This window comes from Petromyzon marinus, chromosome 4 (genome assembly GCF_048934315.1).
Source record: "Petromyzon marinus isolate PM22_M1 ecotype Great Lakes invasive population chromosome 4, UKy_Petmar_22M1.pri1.0, whole genome shotgun sequence".
Lineage (NCBI taxonomy): Eukaryota > Metazoa > Chordata > Hyperoartia > Petromyzontiformes > Petromyzontidae > Petromyzon > Petromyzon marinus.
Genome location: NC_133670.1, coordinates 1,446,241 through 1,470,450, shown reverse-complemented (window position 1 = coordinate 1,470,450; position 24,210 = coordinate 1,446,241). Strand labels below are relative to the sequence as shown.

The 24,210-nt window shown below is 48.9% G+C and overlaps 1 protein-coding gene across 2 annotated transcripts in view; it reads right to left on the bottom strand.

Annotated features, from left to right (window-relative positions):
- The window catches only part of LOC116938843 (collagen alpha-3(VI) chain-like), a 123,206-nt gene that overhangs the window by 65,017 nt on the left and 33,979 nt on the right, over window positions 1-24,210 (bottom strand). For both annotated transcript variants that reach the window (XM_076054439.1, XM_076054429.1), the window contains 7 exons: window positions 13,716-13,794; window positions 10,546-10,688; window positions 9,802-9,894; window positions 9,007-9,060; window positions 3,522-3,593; window positions 1,916-1,942; window positions 458-502 (listed from right to left, as the gene is read on the bottom strand). In XM_076054439.1, coding sequence (XP_075910554.1) covers window positions 458-502; window positions 1,916-1,942; window positions 3,522-3,593; window positions 9,007-9,060; window positions 9,802-9,894; window positions 10,546-10,688; window positions 13,716-13,794 — 513 coding nt within the window. The remainder of the gene's footprint in view (window positions 1-457; window positions 503-1,915; window positions 1,943-3,521; window positions 3,594-9,006; window positions 9,061-9,801; window positions 9,895-10,545; window positions 10,689-13,715; window positions 13,795-24,210) is intronic.

The window sequence follows — 24,210 nt, the reverse complement described above, 5'->3', positions numbered from 1 at the left end:
ATACTCTTTGGTTCTTTTGGTAAAGTCACGTAGTTAGAAATAAAATAAAACCAATCACGTTTCGATCGCAACACCGCTTGTGTTGCGATAGAAATGCTTGTGTTGCGATCGAAACATCGTGATTTGTTTTATTTTATTTCTAACTACGTGACTTTACCGAAAGAACCAAAGAGTATAGTTTACTTCCAGATTTAACAATTTCAAAATAATGGTTTCACTGCCATGCAACAATCTGATTTTGTGGGGTCTCATGTACTTGAAGGATTTTGCAAGAGGAATCCCCTGAAAATTCCCTTCAAGTGGGCTGGTCTCTGAAACATAGGGTTGTGCTGTAATACATTTCCGAATGTATCTTTCATCTCGTGATCGAGACAGATAGAAAACATATTTTGACAGCATTGCATTTATGATTTGGAAGCAGCAAAAGATGATGCTACACAATCACAGGAGTCCTCACCTTCTCCCCACTAACTCCGTCCAAGCCAGGATCTCCTGCTGCTCCCTGCTCAACACAGAAATTATTCCCACACACAGAACACTGCAGTTTGCACAAAATTGATAAATTTGACAAATTTCAGCAAAATAATTTGTCAGCAGATCATTTTGACACATTCTCAATTGTCTTTTACTAGTCTCGTGTTTGGCCTGTTGCGTTATTCCTGTAATACTGTGATATATAAGAATGCAGGAAAAGCACCATTTACCGAAAGCTGATTGCATTCCTCAGTGTACACTTACAGGAAAGTTAAAGGAGATACTTCCGAAAGATCTCGGATGGGAAGAAGTAAAGATTAAGTGGCCATTTTCCTGTTTAAAGAACTACGTATGCCTAACAGCAGAATTTAAGTTGCTCTCAACCGATGGACGTTAACATTCACCCCCATACAATGTGACTGTTTCGTGACACGAGAATGCGACGTGGCAAACATCATTTATTATTTCAAGCACGTACACCAAGCTCTTAAGGCTAATGGTTACTCCGACTATACAATCCGCCAAGCTATCACTCAAACCATGAAGAAGGACCCTCTTGAGGAGCCTTTCAAAACCATCACTTTACTCTACATTGTGGGGATCACAAAAAAGATCTCCAAAATCTTGAACAAACACAAGATCCAGGTCCGTTTCAACACATTACATAAAATCCGTGATCTGGTTCCATCTGTAAAAGATGTGATTCCGGACATACAGTACCCTGGTGTCTACAAACTAAGTTGCCTCTGTGGTAGCAGTTACATTGGAGAAACCAAAATACGTCTCGGACCGCATTCGTGAACACAAAGCAGACCTTAAACACGGTAGGACCAACACCTCGGCCGTGGCAGATCACTGTTATAATTCAGTAGGCTCACATGACATTGACTTCTCCAAGACAGAGGTTATTTGCAAGCCATCTGGCTACCATGAGAGATTCGTTCATGAGGCTATCCACATATACAAACACAGAGACAATTTCAACCGAGAAGATGTATTCTGGCTTAGCAATCATTGGAAGGATTTGATAAACCATTTCGGGTCTTAATTGATTGTTCACGCTTACGGTGGCTTTCAGACATACATTAATTTTTCGTCTCCCCCTCTTTTCCGAACATAGATGGACTCGTCCATTTAAACAAACTGTCAAATCGCTATCCGTGGTGCTAACGTTTAAAAATAAATAAATACAAACCGCCACTTCTTTCAAATGTTCTTACCGTTGGTTTTCACACCTGATGATGACTACTTGTGTTGCAGTCAAAACGTCGTGAGAATTTTATTGTTTTATATATATTGTATTATTTTGTTTCCCTTCAACGTGACTTACCGAAAGAACCAAGAATATGAATCATTTATTCTGTTGCTATTGCGGTATAACTCTTCTAAAGCCCGAGCCGCGGTGTTCACAGTCATACAAGATAAAAGCGTACGCTTTTACCAGTTGGCCTTGGCCTCCACGAGTACCCTAGACACAAATACAGAGAACAGCGCATTATAAAAAAAACGTTTCACGATCAAATACACAAAATATGACGGCTTTGTTCGTCTGCCTGGTCCCTTCGTTTCTGATTGGCTGCGCCGCTTCGCGTAACCTCGCGCGCGTTTCTGATTGGCCGGAGCCCACGCGACACCTCGCGCATGGGGGAGGGGCGTACAGCAAGTAGGTTACTCATCCAAATACAGTACATAGACTTTTAAGTGTTATTCTCTCGTGTTTTGTTATTCCAGTTCCCTAAGGGCCATGAAGTGCTCAAACAGGCATTGGTCTAAATAACCCAACTCAGTACCAGCATGGAAACACTTTAGTAGTACACCATACACGATGTGTAGCGGTGAGAGTAATGTCCGAATGAGCTTTGGTTTGGAAACACGGCAAGTGATTGAGGGCATGTAGATAATAGCAAAGCTTGTGTGTCACGCACCCAGAGGAGCGTGTTTTGCAATTCTGTTTCCCGTATTTGTGTAATATTTTGTGTGTTCACATGTGTTTCTTCTAATTTCGACTCATTAAGACTTTAAACTAATACATTTATTTATATTTTACCAGGTAAGGCCTACTGAGCTGAAGAGCTCTTTTTTAGAAGCGACGTGGCCACAAATGATAGCTCACCGAAGTGGCTTATCACGTGTTTATAGCAACCAAATACCCTTAACGCATGTTTCTAAACATGCGTTAAGTTTAGGCACGTGTTATATTTTCCAAAATGATGTGTCTATGCCTTTATCAACACCTTTATAGCAAAACAAAAACATCGGTCATGGCTCATAGTGCCCAGTTGGCTGTTAACTTCATTCACTTAAGGTTATGATTAAATAAAAGCAGTGGTTATGATTCAGCATAAATCATCTCTGTGGATTATATTCGAAGCACAAGGTTGTTTGCGATTAGTTTCATATCAGCAATAAAAAGAACATACAACGAACAAGAATGGGCACGACATCTCTGTTCCTGTGATGAACAAAGTTACATTGCATCCATTGATCAATGGGAATTTCAGTCTCTGAGACAAATGTTTCGCAACGAAACGTGTTCAATAAAGGAAAACCCTAGAGTGGCTTTGATTTCACTGAGTCTCGTGCTGCTTGGTGGATTGACGCTGCAGATGTCCCGTGCGTGGGATTGAGTCCTGACGAATGAAGTCCGACAAGGGGTGACCAGAAAATATCAACATTGGATCTTCATTTAAGCTAGTGTAGGGTGGTGCATCTCTCCTATAAAGACCTAAGCCCGTGTCAGACATTCCACATTGCTAAGGCGGGAGAAGGGATACTTTACCTCAGTAAAATAAAGATTGGTCTCAGCGTACAAAATATAAACAATCTTGTGCGTTAATCACCCATGAGCTTACGATGAAGAAAGTTGATGGCATGGCCTGGCTGCAGGGACTTTTGAGAGTTAACCACCTAAAATGGAAATGGGTTCGGGTTCTCTTGGGGTACATTTTACTTGACGGAGTTAGAGAAGATGGGAGAGAATAAATATCAAGTGTAGAAGCCATTCAGATACTGCACCCATAATCCAGTGATAACGTTCATGCGTTTACCTTGACGCCTCTGGGGCCCTGACAACCTTGGCCACCTTGGTATCCTGGAACCCCTGTGGGTCCTCTCACACCCTGTAAACAACAGTATAGCAAGGTTATGCTTACTCAGCACCAAAGTCTCAAAGTTTACAGGGTGGACACTCGAGTTGATGTCACAGTACAGCGCTACGAAGCATCACTCGAAGCCATGCGGAGCCACTGCGTCTAGAACACTGTACAGTATGTTCTGCTATAAAAGCATGTTTTCATAACGCGAACTGGATATAACGCGATTCATCTGTTAGGGAACACATTTTTATAACGCGGCTGCGAATTGGATATAACACGAGTGAACCGAACTGAGATCTCTCACATGTCCTTTGGATTGCACTCTCATGCTCACATGTCCTTTGGATTGCACTCTCATGCTCACATGTCCTTTGAATTGCACCTCTCATGCTCACATGTCCTTTGGATTGCACTCTCATGGTGCTCATCTCCCATTAACACTGCTGCTGTGCGCATATGCGGGCATGATACTCTTATGCGGCGACGGAAGCTCATTCATGCTAATCTCTCTCCCTAATCCCTCTCTCCCTAATCTCCCCCATTAACACAACTGACGTGCTTGCGTCCGTGGATGGAATTCTTTTCCAGCTCAGACCCCGCTTGCTTGCCCATCGCCACATCTATAACCTCGTGTTGTAACAGCTCTCTCGCTGGTTCAGCAGTTCCACTGCGGGATTATTTTTTTTCCACCTGAGGACGGCCGCTTGTGTTGCGATCGAAACGTCGTAATTTATTTTATCATTTTATAACTACGTGACTTTACCGAAAGAACCAAAGATTAGAAATAAGCGGTTGCATGGCTGCCTCGGCATAGCATTACACAAGGCGGGATGCCCCTGGATGCTTCTAGATGCTACCCAGATGCCTCAGTCTTTGTTCAGCCTGCATACACATCTCACGCGTTATCGCGGACTGTGCTTTACCCTATATTATATGTTATTATTTATAACGCAATTGTTCCATAACACGGTGTTCTTCAGCGACACAACTACCGAATTATAGAACATACTATTACAGTATTGTATACACAATTCATCAAAATGGATCTGCCATTCAAACTTAATTCTGCAAAATATATTTTTTAATTTTGAGTTGTTCACAGTACTGAGATTTGCGGCCAATTTCTTACCTGTGTATGGCATTTCTGTGTCCATATGACAGCAATGTTAGGATTGTGGGTCAATTGATTCAAGGGATGGTGGAACAGACTTTGCTGATAAAGTCCAGTAAATGCAAAGTTTTGGAAATATGTCAGGCTGACCAGCGAGGTAGAGTTAGAAACGTCGCTGGGGTAATGCCAATTGTCTACGAAACACCATAACATGAATACCAGTTTGCATCTTCACACCCCGTGGGTTAAACTCAGCTCTTTTTCATTTTACCAGGAAAGGCCCACTGAGCTATATAGCTCTTTTTCATGAGCGACATGGCCACAAATGATAGCCCAATGAAGTGGCTTATCACATGGAAATTTATAGCAGCCAAATGCTCTGAACGCATGTTTTCTAAATGTGGCGGGGAAAAACCGGAGCACCCGGATAAAATTCCACACAACCACGGGGTAGAACATTAAAACTCCAACTATACATGCATAAGGATCTGATTCGAACCCACGACCTCCAGTATACCAGGCGAGATAGTTAATATCTCGCCACCACGGTAGCCATCTCGCCACTAGGTTGTGCCCCCAGTCCCCCCACCCTCCACCCAAGGGGTGATGCCTGTCAAGAAAAGGTGCACAGGCTGCAGCATGGATACCGTGCAGCACAAATGTCGAATGTACGCAGAGAACGTCAGCGCCACATTGCTGCGGGAAACGCACACTGATGCGTAAGCTGAAACGAATGGATTATGAACACAAAATACACGTGCACACAACATGGAGCCCACGTTTTACTAACACCGCGACGACTCGAGGTGTGGACATGTGACCTCTATAGTATTTGTGGCCTTCGTAACCTGGGGGGATGGGGGGTCAGGTGGTCTTGATTGGTGGGCCGCCATCCCAAAAAGGTTGAGAACCACCCTTTGACATCAAGGCTTCACCGGCCCATCTTCACATTCGCTTCTATGTGGTATGTAACGTCGTTCCCTATGTTCCCAGAGAGTGTTGTAAACGGTACATTGCAGCGCTATTTGTGACTATATGTATTAGGAGGGCATTGATTCACCAATTCATATCAATTGTTAAGTTCTGCAATGCATTCAACAAATTGCTTGTGCAAGTGATCGATGCAGTTTTTCTATTTTGTTTTATTTTGTGCACACCTGTGGCCAAATCACCAGGAATGTGCCCGAATTCGTCAGAGCTCAGAAGCTCAGCAGGTTTAAGCCTGGACAGGGCTTGAATGGGTGGTGACCATGCGTTAAACTGGTGCTAGAGGCTGCTGCGAGGTTAAGTTGTCTGCGGAGGGCACTGAAGAAACATGACTTATCCTATTGTACAACGGTAATATATGTGTAGTGTAATAGTACTGGCTATTGGTCAGCAGCGGCAGCTGTGGTGGACAAACAGTACACACGCCGGTGAGGGCGTGCACGGGGTGTAGGCAGAGAGAGGAACTAGAGTAAGGGTCACGGAGGACCCCATCTGGAGGCCCCTGGAACCTGCTAGCGGGTTCGAGAAGGGAGGCGCGGTCAGGTGCGGAGCCAGGCCGTGCTGGTAGCATAAAAGGAGCCGGGAGCGAGGGGGCTCGAGGCTGCCGGTTCTGGGAATGGACTCATCTCGTCGTTGCTGTCGTCTCGTCGCCGTCGTCACTAAACGTCTCCGCTAGATATTGCGCTATGAAGGATAGTAGTTGGCTATCTCAGTCAGCACCGTCAGTGTTAGACGGCTTGTGTTGTGTACAGGCAAGGCTAAGCTCATGTGGAGAGTGTGCGGACGAGACTGTGAAAATTGTTAAGAAAGAAAGTGCCTCCTAGAAACTCTGTCTCTGAATCGTTGACACTTCACATGTACGGTATGTTGAACCTCTTCCGCACCATTTGTAGCTAACCATGCCAATCGGAGGTGCGGTGAAAGTGGAGTCCTGCAATTTGCTTGCTCATGACAATTGGTGGAAATGCCTTCACGAAATGGAACTCTGGAGAGCCCCTCGATAATGTATTTGGCCTACTCTTCCACGCTGGCCAGATATCTTGGAAAAGATGGAAGTACCTCCACATTTACTCCACCAAGGTGGAATCAATAAATCCAAGTTTATTACATTATTCAGAATAAAGCTGAGACAGTAGCCCCAGCATCTATGTTCCCACCTTCACCAACCAGTACGAACCGCAATGGTGAGGTATGGTCTAACGACTCCCATAACCTGCACGATGCACGGAGACCCATATCCAGCATTGGAATGACACAATTGCTGCCCATGTAGCCATGTTGTGTGTACAGTATTCCCTCATTATTCACAAACTTGTTATCCGCGATTTTGGCTATCCGCGAATCGCATCTGGAAATCTACACGAGAAAAAATTTATGAGATGCGAGAAAGTGATGAGAGAAAGTGATAAGATAAAGTGATGATGTGCAGCAGCATCATAATTTAAGGTAAGTTAATTTACGAACTATAAATTACTACTTAAATATTTTTTTATGTTTATTATCATAAATATTTTTTTTGCATTATGATAATTTTCATGTATTTAATAGCATATTTACGTATTTATTTAAGGTAGTGTAATTAATTGCAAAGATAGGTTTTCATAGGCCAATATCATTATCCACGAAATTTGCTATTCACGAGCGTCTCCAGGACGTATCCCTCGTAAATAACGAGGGAATACTAAAGTGACATTTTAACACTTGTGAATAGCCAATCGCAGTATGTAGAGGATTAAAGTAGCAATTGATATTGTTTTAGCACCTGCTTTGACAGGTTTACATTGCTCCAGAGTTCCACATAATATCAAACGTGTTTTCCCAGATGCCCACTGCTGCAATAATATATCGTCTACGTTCTGTCACCCACCTTGCCGATATGGCCAGGCATCTGGTTTCGCCAAGTGTGCAATCAATTTGACCATTGTATTTTTTTCCACCCAACATTTTCAAAATCGCATTTTTGATTACTGAGCATTGTGGCCACATTAATATTTGATTGTGTCCATGCCCCCACACATGGTCGGAAATAGTGTTGCCACCTTTTCCACTGCAGACCAATCCCCAGACGTAGGTCTATCTAATCCGTGCGATGTACTGTCATAAAGTTCAACACATCAATACCACTACCAGATCTTGGTAAAAATAATTATTGCCACTCACCACAGAAATGGCAATTACTGGACCCTCCTGGGTCAAAGCCAGACATGTGTCAAAGCTATTTGGATTCAAAAGAAGTCTTCATCAAGTGCAGATGGGGTAATAATAATTCAAATTTATAATGCGCAGACATAAATACATCTACCGACTCAGATTGCCTGTTTTGAAGTGGCAAGGCGTTCCATAGCTTGGGTAACACGCTAACAAAAGCCCGATCACCAAAAAGGGCGCAACCTAGATCTGGGAGTGCTGAGCAGTTGTAGATCAGAAGATCTTTAGGACCTTGATGGAATATATAATTGTATCAGTTCCTGCAAGTAATGTGGGGTGAACCATCTTAAAGCCTTACAGGTTAATAGCAGTATCTTCAAATCTACTCGGAATTTGACTGGTAGCCAATGAAGAGATAAGAAGATTGGTGTAATTTGCTCACGGAATGGTGCACGTGTAAGCACTCTAGCAGCTGCATTCTGAACAAGTTGGAGTCTGCCCAGTACTTTGTTCGGAATCCCAACCAGTAAGGCATTGCAGTAGTCCAGTCGGGATAACACAAAAGCATGGACCAGTCTCTCCAAGTTTAAAGAGCTCTGCTTAAAGTTTGACAATTTTTCCTGCTGTTTTGATCATTGTGTTGGCATTTGTGACAACATTTAGGCTGTGATTAGCATTGCAACAACATTATATACAGGCAGTCCCAGCTTACACGGCACGAGTTCCTGGAAACCCAGGTGTAAATCGGACCCTATTTTCCCATAGACAGTTGAAACTGTGTTTTTCATTTTACCATCCGTATTTAACAGGGTTTAATAGGCACACATCCACAAAAAACACTTGAGAATAGCAAAATCTCCATACCAAATCACATCGGAAACCAGACTGGCTCCGTTCAAATGTGTTCGGAGTTGTGTGGGAAGATGCGGCGTAAATCAAGTTTCTGTGTCGTAAATCAACCCATGGTGACATTAAATAACCATCGTAAATGTGGATCTTCCATAATAAACCGGAGATGGCTGTATATTTTAAAAAACCTTTGAATCCACTAATTGAACCACTTGAGTCACTGAATATAACCCCCATGCATATTATAACAGTTAATCATCGTTATAAATACAGGACAGTATATACAGTTTATATACTCACGTGATCATGGTGCATAAGAAGCAAGAGAAGTGTTTAACTTACATTGCTGCCATCCTCGCCAGGGTGCCCTGATGTGCCCGTCTCACCCGGAGAGCCCTGCATACGATGAATGTGGGATGTGGATGTTTATTTACATGGCAGAATGGGCTGTTGTTTTAAAGACACCCAGAGGCCATGAATAAGAGTGGTTTATAACATCGTGTAAAGGGGCTCTATCCTTCAAACATCTGTATTGGAGGGGGGTGGAGAGGGAGTTTATGGCAATGTCTGTGTGTTGTACTTCTTTGGCGCCACACGTAGACAACCGTGCAATGTATGTACTGTGCAGCAAAAACATGTTTGCTCTCTTGTATGTTTTAACTGTTCTTGAAAGATGGTCATTTGTCCGCGAGCTAAATGCCAATAGCGAGGTCTGCTGGCCACAATGAGAGGGCTTCAGGAGAGAGAGAGTTTGCGTAGATTTTCTGTTCCACTGAAGTAGCGCAGACCACAGTGGATTACAATGTGGTCCATGGTTTGGGTTGCATGGCCACAAACGCACTATTGTGGCTTGTCTTTACTTTAACATTCATGAAGAAGATGCGTGCATTGGCCTGGTGATGTTCTGATACGGTTGATGGTTACACCACCGGTGTCTTGAGGAGGAATGTCAGAGCTAGGAGGTGCGACGTTTGGGTCTGCTTTAACCAATTTTCGATCAATCTAGTTATGAGATTGACACATGACAATCTATCTTCATGTGAAGCTTTTGTAATGTGAAGGTAACACTGATGCGACACTACGTGACACTCTATGTTGGAGGGAATTACTGAAAGTGGCACACTTGTTTATGAATACCTCAAAGCCTGCAGGACCTCTTAGGCCTCTTCTGCCATGTTGACCATAGCAGACACAATTAATGTTACAGCAGATCCTTTCTCCCACGTTTATCTGGTGACAAAAGACATTTAAAACTTTAGACTCTCAAGAAAAACAGTTTTACTGTACGGAAATGTAATTTCGGTATAGCGTCCCACAGGTTTAACATACTGTTCAGAATAACGTATTTTATTTTTGAAATTACAAGAAGATTTACTAAGTAAATAACATTTATATATTCCAAAATAACATGAGGGAGCATTTCAATGTTGTAATTTTGAAGTCCTGGTGGTTACGTTTACCTTATGCTGCTACCATGGATTGTATAACTCACATTCATGTCAGTATGGTAATGCACTCAGTGGGAATGTGGGGTGGCTATGACGCTGTGCACACTGCGTCAGCCACCTGCTGACGCAGTGTGCATGGCAATGCGCCCTCAAGGACGTCCAACGCGGAGACGGAGACATTAAGGCGGGTCATAAAGTTACAACAACAAACAATACAAAAACACGATAGAAGTGAAAAGTATAGGAAAGGTAAGCAAATCACAAAAACTAAAAAAAAGAGGATAAAGTGTATAAGTCGGCTCGTGTGTGGAAGGAAAGATGGATTGTTGCATTGGAAGACTGAGAGGGATGGCAAAGCCTTGGGGCGGCCTTAAGCCAGCAGTGGATACATCATGGGGATGGTGATGATGGTGGTGATGCTGGCAGTACTCACCAACTCCTCCGCAAGAGAGATGCCCAACTCATGCATGTTGAGCTGCAGGTGGCGCTGATATCTTAGGCCTCTGCCAAACTCTAACTCGTGCAGGGACTCGTCCTGTGATGTCCGCAAGTCCACTGTAATCAAGGCTTGTACACCTAGACAAATAGAGGTAGGGTATGATGTACTGTGTTGTCATTGATATGTCAAAAGTACCTTCCACTTATTCACAGATGATAAAAAGCCATTATAAAGCATGTGCAGTAACTATGCACACTACTGAACTGGATGCCAGTAATCATAAGCAAATCTTTAAATAGAGTAAGCATTTCATAATAACCAATAGTATTATTTGTTTTTTAAATACAAAACATAAGAGTTGCAGTAATATTGGATATTCTTCATATGTAATAACTGGTACAGCCGAAATTTTGACGTGGCAGAGAAGTCCTCATTTAAAGCAGCAGTTACACAGCGCAACAAACGGTTGTGACATTGCAAACAAAATCCAAACTGTGAACACAGGAAACATCGAATACGAAAACAAAAGTTGCGACATTTAAGTTGCCACCGAACGCACTACTCTAGCCTGATGCTTCTGCATGGCCAGCCGGGCGGTGCTGGCTCTGCACGCGGCTTGTAACGCCGCGCTCTGGAGGCGGCAAGGGTTGGTGGATCACACAAATGTCGTGAATCTCCCTTCCCGTGGGCATCGAGGTGCCATGACCCTGGCCTGCCAGGAGAAGGCGAGACGGCAAATGTTGACTCCACCTGTTCCATCTGCATAGGATAGAGTGTTGTCCCCTCGCACGTGTGGGGTTTTGTCCAGGTGTTCCGGTTTCCTCCCAAATGTAAAGAGTCATGAAATGGCCGATACATAGAGGACCGCAGAGCTTGGAAGGGGGGGGGGGGCACCGGCTCACCGCCTGACTGCCTTCCCGCTCGTCTGTGGGTTCCTCCTCGCACCTAACTCCGAGTCGTTCTCTCTCCACGAGAGTGAGCGAAAAACTGTGCGAGTTACAAGATTCAGATATTAAATTATCACCATTGGGGTGACGTTCCCCGCCTGCGTGTCTAAGCAAGCCGTTGTCAGACCTGTGACGCCGGCCGTGCGAGCGGGCCGGCGGCAGCCTTGCAAAAGTCATAGGGGCCCTAAACTCAAACGCGGCACGCCCGGGAGTGTGACGGAGGCACACGTCGTGTACAAGAATCAACCAATAGGTCACAAACCAAAAAACACACGTGGATCATTGTATTGGCAACGAAACCCTACGTTTCGTTGCCAATACAATGATCCACCCATCTTGTACGCACGGTTTTACTGATAGGTGCGGTATGTGGTTGCCGCCACAGCGGAGCCGCTCCATCGGGGCCGTGCCCACCGCCGTGACGCCGCCACCGGGGGGTGACGACACCGACGCTGCGCGCCCCTCGCCGCCCCCCACATGAATGCACGCATACTCTACGTAGAGCCAGGGGGGAAGGTCACCTGGCCGACGGGTTTTCGTCCAGAAGCCCCTACTGGGATCAAGCTTCATGGTTTCCTACGGCCGGGGAATTGGGCGACCTACCCCAGAGGCTGACGGGCACCGCGGCGCCGTGACCTTGGATTGTAATGGCATGGTCACGGCAGGGGCTGTTGAGCCACCGCGGATGGAAGCGCGCACACACAACACGAGTCAGTGGGCTGATAGCGGGAAGAACAGAAAGCGGACGTCGAGGGGACCACTGCGGCAGCGTCACCAGAGCTAGGATCCGAATATCAAAAGAGCGGGAAAATCCCGGTAGCGGGAGGAGCAGAAATCGGATGTCGAGGGGACCACTGCGGTGACGTCACCAAAGCTGGGATCCGACTATCAAAAGAGCGGGAAAATCCGGGCCCCTGATTGGACGGGAGGCCAAGGGGGCGAAACAGCGGAACTCCTTTGTTGTAGGTAGGATAAAAGGAGGGGATTTAGGCAGTAAGGAGGAACTCCTTCAAGGCATCGAGAGCAGCGGAGTGTTGGGGCCAACCGTTCGAGTCGTCCGTGTGACGAAGTCAACACAGCCAGGCCCAATTCTCCACGGAGTCGACGCACAGCATCGCCTTACACAGCTCCCAGCGCATCAGATTGGGAGTAAGGTGAGTGTGGGCTAATTAATCAGAGGGTATAAAGCGGTGGGACAGGCAGGATAAATTGAGTCCAGGAACCCCGAGGGATAGGCTAGAGTCTGCTGACCCACATAAACACGCATAGTTTAGCAGGTTATTCGTGGGGAATAAAGCCGCCAGCAGAGGATAAACTGTGTCGTGTGGTCTTGTGAGTGTGAAGAGAAGGTTAGAGGGCTTTGTGCTCGCGTGCATGCGCGACTGTTTACGGTAAAGAGGAGAGTGTAGCGTCTAGTGTTCGCGTACACACATGGCTGTTTAAGCGGTCCTTAAATCGGCTCAGAGGTGTCCCCGCCAATCGGCGGCGAGCGCGCGGTGGACGCCCCTGCCCTCTAACCCCTGACCCCAAGTCCCTCGCGTGTGATTGGTGTACGGAGCCGGGCAGGTAGCGGAGTGGGGTTTGTTAGTGCCTGGGCACGTAGGGCGTGTGTGCGAACGGATCCCGGGGGGCTAAGCGCCAGCCGCGGATCATGCCCACGCGGGCAGCAACAAAGTCAGGGGTACAGGGGGGCGAGGAATTGGGGGTCGGTAGCCCGAACCCGACAGAGCAGTCGGGGGGTAGCAGCGCGATTGTGACGGAGGAGTCGGGGGACAGCGGCCCCGCCAATTCGGTGGAGGCGGGGGACAGCGGCCCCCACAGGTACTGTCTATGCTGCCCATCCAGTCCCGGAACCTGTGTCTTACATTTTCACGCAGCAACAACCGACAAAATCCCAGCTCCCTGGTATACCTTTTTCCCGATGTGTCCCAGCAACCCGGAGGGGCGCGATGCCACCACAAACATCGTACCGAGCAGTGCAGTGAGTCTTGTGAAGTCACAGCGCGCAATAATGTGAAACGTCGGGGGCTATTACACTGTTATTCGAAACTGTTGTCTTAATTAATTTATCAACTTTTCACCTGTGCATTGAAAGGTAATTTAGAAAGAATCTGAAAAGGGCAATCAAGTTTTTTTTAAAGCCTAGATTATCTGAAAAAGCATATAATGTGCTAGTATACCAGCTTTCCATTGATTTGATGGGTATCTGGTTCTTACCCACTCGTTTGAGGTTTTCAATACTTCTCTGCAGGGCAGGCACATCCTGGTCCAATCCATCAGAAAACAGCACTAATACCTGAAAATATTAATGACAAAAATTCGCAATTTATTAAAACAGCACAATCAAAGTTGAAAGTGATATAAATGCGTCGAGTGCCACAAATCTGTCAGTTCTGGTAAACCGAGTCCTCATCCTGGCAGGAGAGATAATCAAAGACCGAAGTTCATGGAAACGGTAATCATGCTTGTAGAGAAAGAAGAATATTGAGGCGATAACTGACCCCTGGTGAGTGACTGGAGTGAACTAGTGAGTGGAGTGATCCAGTGAGTGACTGGAGTGAACCGGTGAGTGACTGGAGTGATCCAGAGAGTGACTGGAGTGAACCGATGAGTGCCTGGAGTGAACCGGTGAGTGGCTGGAGTGATTCGGTGAGTGATTGGAGTGAACCGGTGAGTGACTGGAGTGAACCAGTGAGTGGAGTGATCCAGTGAATGACTGGAGTAAACCGGTGAGTGACTGGAGTGATCCGGTGAGTGACTGGAGTGAACCTGTAAGTGACTGGAGTGATCCGGTGAGTGACTGGAGTGAACCTGTAAGTGACTGGAGTGATCCGGTGAGTGACTGGAGTGAACCTGTGACTGACTGGAGTGGAGCGGTGAGTGCCGGGAGTGAACAGGTGAGTGACTGGAGTGAACCGGTGAGTGACTGGAGTGAACCGGTGAATGACTGGAGTGAACCGGTCAGTGACTGGAGTGAACCGTGAGTGACTGGAGTGAACCAGTGAGTGACTGGAGTGAACCTATGAGTGACTGGAGTGAACCGGTGAGTGACTGGAGTGAACCTGTGAGTGATTGGAGTGAACCGGTGAGTGACTGGAGTGATCCGGTGAGTAACTAGAGTGAACCTGTGAGTGACTGGAGTGAACCTGTGAGTGACTGGAGTGAACCAGTGAGTGACTGGAGTGAACCGGTGAGTGACTGGAGTGAACCGGTGAGTGACTGGAGTGAACCTGTGTGTGACTGGAGTGAACCGGTGAGTGACTGGAGTGATCCGGTGAGTGACTGGAGTGAACCTGAGTGACTGGAGTGAACCTGTCAGTGACTGGAGTGAACCAGTCAGTGACTGGAGTGAACCGGTGAGTGACTGGAGTGAACCGGTGAGTGACTGGAGTGAACTGGTGAGTGACTGGAGTGATCCGGTGAGTGACTGGAGTGATCTGGTGAGTGACTGGAGTGATCCGGTGAGTGACTGGAGTGAACCTGTGAGTGACTGGAGTGATCCGGTGAGTGACTGGAGTGAACCTGAGTGACTGGAGTGAACCTGTCAGTGATTGGAGTGAACCGGTCAGTGACTGGAGTGAACCTGTCAGTGACTGGAGTGAACCGGTGAGTGACTGGAGTGAACCGGTGAGTGACTGGAGTGATCCGGTGAGTGACTAGAATGAACCTGTGAGTGACTTGGAGTGATTGCTGAGTGACTTGGAGTGATCCAGTGAGTGATTGGAGTGAATCTGTGAGTGACTTGGAGTGATCCAGTGAGTGACTGGAATAAACCTGTGAGTGACTTGGAGTGATCCGGTGAGTGACTGGAATGAACCTGTGAGTGACTTGGAGTGATCCGGTGAGTGACTGGAGTGATCCGGCGAGTGACTGGAGTGAACCGGTGAGTGACTGGAGTGAACCTGTGAGTGACTGGAATGAACCGGTGAGTGACTGCCGTGAACCTGTAAGTGACTGGAGTGAGTCTGCGAGCGACTGGAGTGAAACGGTGAGTGACTGTAGTGAACCGGTGAGTGACTGGATTGAACCTGTGAGTGACTGGAGTGATCCGGTGGGTGACTGGAGTGAACCTGTGAGTGACTGGAGTGAACCTGTGAGTGACTGGAATGAACCGGTGAGTGACTGCCGTGAACCTGTAAGTGACTGGAGTGAGCCTGTGAGCGACTGGAGTGAAACGGTGAGTGACTGGAGTGAACCTGTGAGTGACTTGGAGTGAACCGGTGAGTGACTGGAGTGAACCGGTGAGTGGAGTGATCCGGTGAGTGACTGGAGTGATCCGGTGGGTGACTGTAGTGAACCTGTGAGTGACTGGAGTGAACCGATGAGTAACTGGAGTGAGCTCGTGAGTGACTTGGAGTGATCCGGTGAGTGACTGGAGTGAACCAGTGAGTGACTGGAATGAACCTGTGAGTGACTTGGAGTGAACCAGTGAGTGACTGGAGTGAACCGGTGAGTGGAGTGATCCGGTGAGTGACTGGAGTGAACCTGTGAGTGACTGGAGTGAATTTGTGAGTGAGTGCAGTGATCCGGTGAGTGACTGGAGTGATCCGGTGAGTGACTGGAATAAACCTGTGAGTGACTTGGAGTGATCCGGCGAGTGACCGGAGTGAATTTGTGAGTGACTTGAGTGAACCTGTGAGTGACTGGAGTGAACCGGTGAGTGACTGGAGTGAACTGGTGAGTGACTGGAGTGATCCGGTGAGTGACTGTAGTGAACCTGTGAGTGACTGTAATGAACCGGTGGGTGACTGCAGTGAACCGGTGAGTGACTGGAGTGAACCTGTGAGTGACTGGAGTGAACCGGTGAGTGACTGGAGTGAACCGGTGAGTGACTGGAGTGATCCGGTGAGTGACTGGAGTGATCCGGTGAGTGACTGGAGTGATCCGGTGAGTGACTGTAGTGAACCTGTTAATGACTGGAATGAACCGGTGAGTGACTGGAGTGAACCGGTGGGTGACTGCAGAGAACCGGTGAGTGACTGGAGTGATCCGGTGAGTGACCGGAGTGATCCGGTGAGAGACTGGACTGAACCTGTGAGTGACTGGAGTGAAACTGCGAGTGACTGGAGTGATCCGGTGAGTGACTGGAATTAACCGGTGAGTGACTGGAGTGAACCTGTGAGTGACTGGAATGATCCGGTGAGTGACTGGAGTGATCCGGTGAGTGACTGGAGTGATCCGGTGAGTGACTAGAGTGATCCGGTGGGTGACTGGAGTGAACCTGTGAGTGACTGGAGTGATCCGGTGAGTGACTGGAGTGAACCGGTGAGTGACTGGGGTGATTCGGTGAGTGACTGGAGTGAAGCTGTGAGTGACTGGGGTGATCCGGTGAGTGACTGAAGTGAACCGGTGAAGGACTGAAGTGAACCGGTGAGTTACTGGAGTGAACCGGTGAGTGACTTGGAGCGATCCGGTGAGTGACTGGAGTGAACCTGTGAGTGACTTGGAGTGATCCGGTGAGTGACTGGAGTGAACCGGTGAGTGACTGTAATGAACCTGTGAGTGACTTGGAGTGATCCGGTGAGTGAGTGGAGTGATCCGGTGAGTGACTGGAATGAACCTGTGACTTGGAGTGATCCAGTGAGTGACTGGAGTGAACCTGTACGTGACTGGAGTGAACCGGTGAGTGACTGGAGTGAACCGATGAGTGACTGGAGTGAACCGGTGAGTGACTGGAGTGATCCGGTGAGTGACTGGAGTTAACCTGTGAGTGACTGAAGTGGACTGGTGAGTGAATGGAGTGAACCTGTGAGTGATTGGAGTGAACCGGTGAGTGACTGGAGTGATCCGGTGAGTAACTAGAGTGAACCTGTGAGTGACTGGAGTGAACCTGTGAGTGACTGGAGTGAACCAGTGAGTGACTGGAGTGAACCGGTGAGTGACTGGAGTGAACCGGTGAGTGACTGGAGTGAACCTGTGTGTGACTGGAGTGAACCGGTGAGTGACTGGAGTGATCCGGTGAGTGACTGGAGTGAACCTGAGTGACTGGAGTGAACCTGTCAGTGACTGGAGTGAACCAGTCAGTGACTGGAGTGAACCGGTGAGTGACTGGAGTGAACCGGTGAGTGACTGGAGTGAACTGGTGAGTGACTGGAGTGATCCGGTGAGTGACTGGAGTGATCTGGTGAGTGACTGGAGTGATCCGGTGAGTGACTGGAGTGAACCTGTGAGTGACTGGAGTGATCCGGTGAGTGACTGGAGTGAACCTGAGTGACTGGAGTGAACCTGTCAGTGATTGGAGTGAACCGGTCAGTGACTGGAGTGAACCTGTCAGTGACTGGAGTGAACCGGTGAGTGACTGGAGTGAACCGGTGAGTGACTGGAGTGATCCGGTGAGTGACTAGAATGAACCTGTGAGTGACTTGGAGTGATTGCTGAGTGACTTGGAGTGATCCAGTGAGTGATTGGAGTGAATCTGTGAGTGACTTGGAGTGATCCAGTGAGTGACTGGAATAAACCTGTGAGTGACTTGGAGTGATCCGGTGAGTGACTGGAATGAACCTGTGAGTGACTTGGAGTGATCCGGTGAGTGACTGGAGTGATCCGGCGAGTGACTGGAGTGAACCGGTGAGTGACTGGAGTGAACCTGTGAGTGACTGGAATGAACCGGTGAGTGACTGCCGTGAACCTGTAAGTGACTGGAGTGAGTCTGCGAGCGACTGGAGTGAAACGGTGAGTGACTGTAGTGAACCGGTGAGTGACTGGATTGAACCTGTGAGTGACTGGAGTGATCCGGTGGGTGACTGGAGTGAACCTGTGAGTGACTGGAGTGAACCTGTGAGTGACTGGAATGAACCGGTGAGTGACTGCCGTGAACCTGTAAGTGACTGGAGTGAGCCTGTGAGCGACTGGAGTGAAACGGTGAGTGACTGGAGTGAACCTGTGAGTGACTTGGAGTGAACCGGTGAGTGACTGGAGTGAACCGGTGAGTGGAGTGATCCGGTGAGTGACTGGAGTGATCCGGTGGGTGACTGTAGTGAACCTGTGAGTGACTGGAGTGAACTGATGAGTAACTGGAGTGAGCTCGTGAGTGACTTGGAGTGATCCGGTGAGTGACTGGAGTGAACCAGTGAGTGACTGGAATGAACCTGTGAGTGACTTGGAGTGAACCGGTGAGTGACTGGAGTGAACCGGTGAGTGGAGTGATCCGGTGAGTGACTGGAGTGAACCTGTGAGTGACTGGAGTGAATTTGTGAGTGAGTGCAGTGATCCAGTGAGTGACTGGAGTGATCCGGTGAGTGACTGTAATAAACCTGTGAGTGACTTGGAGTGATCCGGCGAGTGACCGGAGTGAATTTGTGAGTGACTGGAGTGAACCTGTGAGTGACTGGAGTGAACCGGTGAGTGACTGGAGTGAACCGGTGAGTGACTGGAGTGATCCGGTGAGTGACTGTAGTGAACCTGTGAGTGACTGTAATGAACCGGTGGGTGACTGCAGTGAACCGGTCAGTGACTGGAGTGAACCTGTGAGTGACTGGAGTGAACCGTTGAGTGACTGGAGTGAACCGGTGAGTGACTGGAGTGATCCGGTGAGTGACTGGAGTGATCCGGTGAGTGACTGGAGTGATCCGGTGAGTGACTGTAGTGAACCTGTTAATGACTGGAATGAACCGGTGAGTGACTGGAGTGAACCGGTGGGTGACTGCAGAGAACCGGTGAGTGACTGGAGTGATCCGGTGAGTGACCGGAGTGATCCGGTGAGAGACTGGACTGAACCTGTGAGTGACTGGAGTGAAACTGCGAGTGACTGGAGTGATCCGGTGAGTGACTGGAGTGATCCGGTGAGTGACTAGAGTGATCCGGTGGGTGACTGGAGTGAACCTGTGAGTGACTGGAGTGATCCGGTGAGTGACTGGAGTGAACCGGTGAGTGACTGGGGTGATCCGGTGAGTGACTGGAGTGAAGCTGTGAGTGACTGGGGTGATCCGGTGAGTGACTGAAGTGAACCGGTGAGTGACTGAAGTGAACCGGTGAGTTACTGGAGTGAACCGGTGAGTGACTTGGAGCGATCCGGTGAGTGACTGGAGTGAACCTGTGAGTGACTTGGAGTGATCCGGTGAGTGACTGGAGTGAACCGGTGAGTGACTGTAATGAACCTGTGAGTGACTTGGAATGATCCGGTGAGTGAGTGGAGTGATCTGGTGAGTGACTGGAATGAACCTGTGACTTGGAGTGATCCAGTGAGTGACTGGAGTGAACCTGTACGTGACTGGAGTGAACCTGTCAGTGATTGGAGTGAACCGGTCAGTGACTGGAGTGAACCTGTCAGTGACTGGAGTGAACCGGTGAGTGACTGGAGTGAACCGGTGAGTGACTGGAGTGATCCGGTGAGTGACTAGAATGAACCTGTGAGTGACTTGGAGTGATTGCTGAGTGACTTGGAGTGATCCAGTGAGTGATTGGAGTGAATCTGTGAGTGACTTGGAGTGATCCAGTGAGTGACTGGAATAAACCTGTGAGTGACTTGGAGTGATCCGGTGAGTGACTGGAATGAACCTGTGAGTGACTTGGAGTGATCCGGTGAGTGACTGGAGTGATCCGGCGAGTGACTGGAGTGAACCGGTGAGTGACTGGAGTGAACCTGTGAGTGACTGGAATGAACCGGTGAGTGACTGCCGTGAACCTGTAAGTGACTGGAGTGAGTCTGCGAGCGACTGGAGTGAAACGGTGAGTGACTGTAGTGAACCGGTGAGTGACTGGATTGAACCTGTGAGTGACTGGAGTGATCCGGTGGGTGACTGGAGTGAACCTGTGAGTGACTGGAGTGAACCTGTGAGTGACTGGAATGAACCGGTGAGTGACTGCCGTGAACCTGTAAGTGACTGGAGTGAGCCTGTGAGCGACTGGAGTGAAACGGTGAGTGACTGGAGTGAACCTGTGAGTGACTTGGAGTGAACCGGTGAGTGACTGGAGTGAACCGGTGAGTGGAGTGATCCGGTGAGTGACTGGAGTGATCCGGTGGGTGACTGTAGTGAACCTGTGAGTGACTGGAGTGAACCGATGAGTAACTGGAGTGAGCTCGTGAGTGACTTGGAGTGATCCGGTGAGTGACTGGAGTGAACCAGTGAGTGACTGGAATGAACCTGTGAGTGACTTGGAGTGAACCGGTGAGTGACTGGAGTGAACCGGTGAGTGGAGTGATCCGGTGAGTGACTGGAGTGAACCTGTGAGTGACTGGAGTGAATTTGTGAGTGAGTGCAGTGATCCAGTGAGTGACTGGAGTGATCCGGTGAGTGACTGTAATAAACCTGTGAGTGACTTGGAGTGATCCGGCGAGTGACCGGAGTGAATTTGTGAGTGACTGGAGTGAACCTGTGAGTGACTGGAGTGAACCGGTGAGTGACTGGAGTGAACCGGTGAGTGACTGGAGTGATCCGGTGAGTGACTGTAGTGAACCTGTGAGTGACTGTAATGAACCGGTGGGTGACTGCAGTGAACCGGTCAGTGACTGGAGTGAACCTGTGAGTGACTGGAGTGAACCGTTGAGTGACTGGAGTGAACCGGTGAGTGACTGGAGTGATCCGGTGAGTGACTGGAGTGATCCGGTGAGTGACTGGAGTGATCCGGTGAGTGACTGTAGTGAACCTGTTAATGACTGGAATGAACCGGTGAGTGACTGGAGTGAACCGGTGGGTGACTGCAGAGAACCGGTGAGTGACTGGAGTGATCCGGTGAGTGACCGGAGTGATCCGGTGAGAGACTGGACTGAACCTGTGAGTGACTGGAGTGAAACTGCGAGTGACTGGAGTGATCCGGTGAGTGACTGGAGTGATCCGGTGAGTGACTAGAGTGATCCGGTGGGTGACTGGAGTGAACCTGTGAGTGACTGGAGTGATCCGGTGAGTGACTGGAGTGAACCGGTGAGTGACTGGGGTGATCCGGTGAGTGACTGGAGTGAAGCTGTGAGTGACTGGGGTGATCCGGTGAGTGACTGAAGTGAACCGGTGAGTGACTGAAGTGAACCGGTGAGTTACTGGAGTGAACCGGTGAGTGACTTGGAGCGATCCGGTGAGTGACTGGAGTGAACCTGTGAGTGACTTGGAGTGATCCGGTGAGTGACTGGAGTGAACCGGTGAGTGACTGTAATGAACCTGTGAGTGACTTGGAATGATCCGGTGAGTGAGTGGAGTGATCTGGTGAGTGACTGGAATGAACCTGTGACTTGGAGTGATCCAGTGAGTGACTGGAGTGAACCTGTACGTGACTGGAGTGAACCTGTCAGTGATTGGAGTGAACCGGTCAGTGACTGGAGTGAACCTGTCAGTGACTGGAGTGAACCGGTGAGTGACTGGAGTGAACCGGTGAGTGACTGGAGTGATCCGGTGAGTGACTAGAATGAACCTGTGAGTGACTTGGAGTGATTGCTGAGTGACTTGGAGTGATCCAGTGAGTGATTGGAGTGAATCTGTGAGTGACTTGGAGTGATCCAGTGAGTGACTGGAATAAACCTGTGAGTGACTTGGAGTGATCCGGTGAGTGACTGGAATGAACCTGTGAGTGACTTGGAGTGATCCGGTGAGTGACTGGAGTGATCCGGCGAGTGACTGGAGTGAACCGGTGAGTGACTGGAGTGAACCTGTGAGTGACTGGAATGAACCGGTGAGTGACTGCCGTGAACCTGTAAGTGACTGGAGTGAGTCTGCGAGCGACTGGAGTGAAACGGTGAGTGACTGTAGTGAACCGGTGAGTGACTGGATTGAACCTGTGAGTGACTGGAGTGATCCGGTGGGTGACTGGAGTGAACCTGTGAGTGACTGGAGTGAACCTGTGAGTGACTGGAATGAACCGGTGAGTGACTGCCGTGAACCTGTAAGTGACTGGAGTGAGCCTGTGAGCGACTGGAGTGAAACGGTGAGTGACTGGAGTGAACCTGTGAGTGACTTGGAGTGAACCGGTGAGTGACTGGAGTGAACCGGTGAGTGGAGTGATCCGGTGAGTGACTGGAGTGATCCGGTGAGTGACTGGAGTGAACCTGTGAGTGACTGGAGTGATCCGGTGAGTGACTGGAGTGAACCTGAGTGACTGGAGTGAACCTGTCAGTGATTGGAGTGAACCGGTCAGTGACTGGAGTGAACCTGTCAGTGACTGGAGTGAACCGGTGAGTGACTGGAGTGAACCGGTGAGTGACTGGAGTGATCCGGTGAGTGACTAGAATGAACCTGTGAGTGACTTGGAGTGATTGCTGAGTGACTTGGAGTGATCCAGTGAGTGATTGGAGTGAATCTGTGAGTGACTTGGAGTGATCCAGTGAGTGACTGGAATAAACCTGTGAGTGACTTGGAGTGATCCGGTGAGTGACTGGAATGAACCTGTGAGTGACTTGGAGTGATCCGGTGAGTGACTGGAGTGATCCGGCGAGTGACTGGAGTGAACCGGTGAGTGACTGGAGTGAACCTGTGAGTGACTGGAATGAACCGGTGAGTGACTGCCGTGAACCTGTAAGTGACTGGAGTGAGTCTGCGAGCGACTGGAGTGAAACGGTGAGTGACTGGAGTGAACCGGTGAGTGACTGGATTGAACCTGTGAGTGACTGGAGTGATCCGGTGGGTGACTGGAGTGAACCTGTGAGTGACTGGAGTGAACCTGTGAGTGACTGGAATGAACCGGTGAGTGACTGCCGTGAACCTGTAAGTGACTGGAGTGAGCCTGTGAGCGACTGGAGTGAAACGGTGAGTGACTGGAGTGAACCTGTGAGTGACTTGGAGTGAACCGGTGAGTGACTGGAGTGAACCGGTGAGTGGAGTGATCCGGTGAGTGACTGGAGTGATCCGGTGGGTGACTGTAGTGAACCTGTGAGTGACTGGAGTGAACCGATGAGTAACTGGAGTGAGCTCGTGAGTGACTTGGAGTGATCCGGTGAGTGACTGGAGTGAACCAGTGAGTGACTGGAATGAACCTGTGAGTGACTTGGAGTGAACCGGTGAGTGACTGGAGTGAACCGGTGAGTGGAGTGATCCGGTGAGTGACTGGAGTGAACCTGTGAGTGACTGGAGTGAATTTGTGAGTGAGTGCAGTGATCCAGTGAGTGACTGGAGTGATCCGGTGAGTGACTGTAATAAACCTGTGAGTGACTTGGAGTGATCCGGCGAGTGACCGGAGTGAATTTGTGAGTGACTGGAGTGAACCTGTGAGTGACTGGAGTGAACCGGTGAGTGACTGGAGTGAACCGGTGAGTGACTGGAGTGATCCGGTGAGTGACTGTAGTGAACCTGTGAGTGACTGTAATGAACCGGTGGGTGACTGCAGTGAACCGGTCAGTGACTGGAGTGAACCTGTGAGTGACTGGAGTGAACCGTTGAGTGACTGGAGTGAACCGGTGAGTGACTGGAGTGATCCGGTGAGTGACTGGAGTGATCCGGTGAGTGACTGGAGTGATCCGGTGAGTGACTGTAGTGAACCTGTTAATGACTGGAATGAACCGGTGAGTGACTGGAGTGAACCGGTGGGTGACTGCAGAGAACCGGTGAGTGACTGGAGTGATCCGGTGAGTGACCGGAGTGATCCGGTGAGAGACTGGACTGAACCTGTGAGTGACTGGAGTGAAACTGCGAGTGACTGGAGTGATCCGGTGAGTGACTGGAGTGATCCGGTGAGTGACTAGAGTGATCCGGTGGGTGACTGGAGTGAACCTGTGAGTGACTGGAGTGATCCGGTGAGTGACTGGAGTGAACCGGTGAGTGACTGGGGTGATCCGGTGAGTGACTGGAGTGAA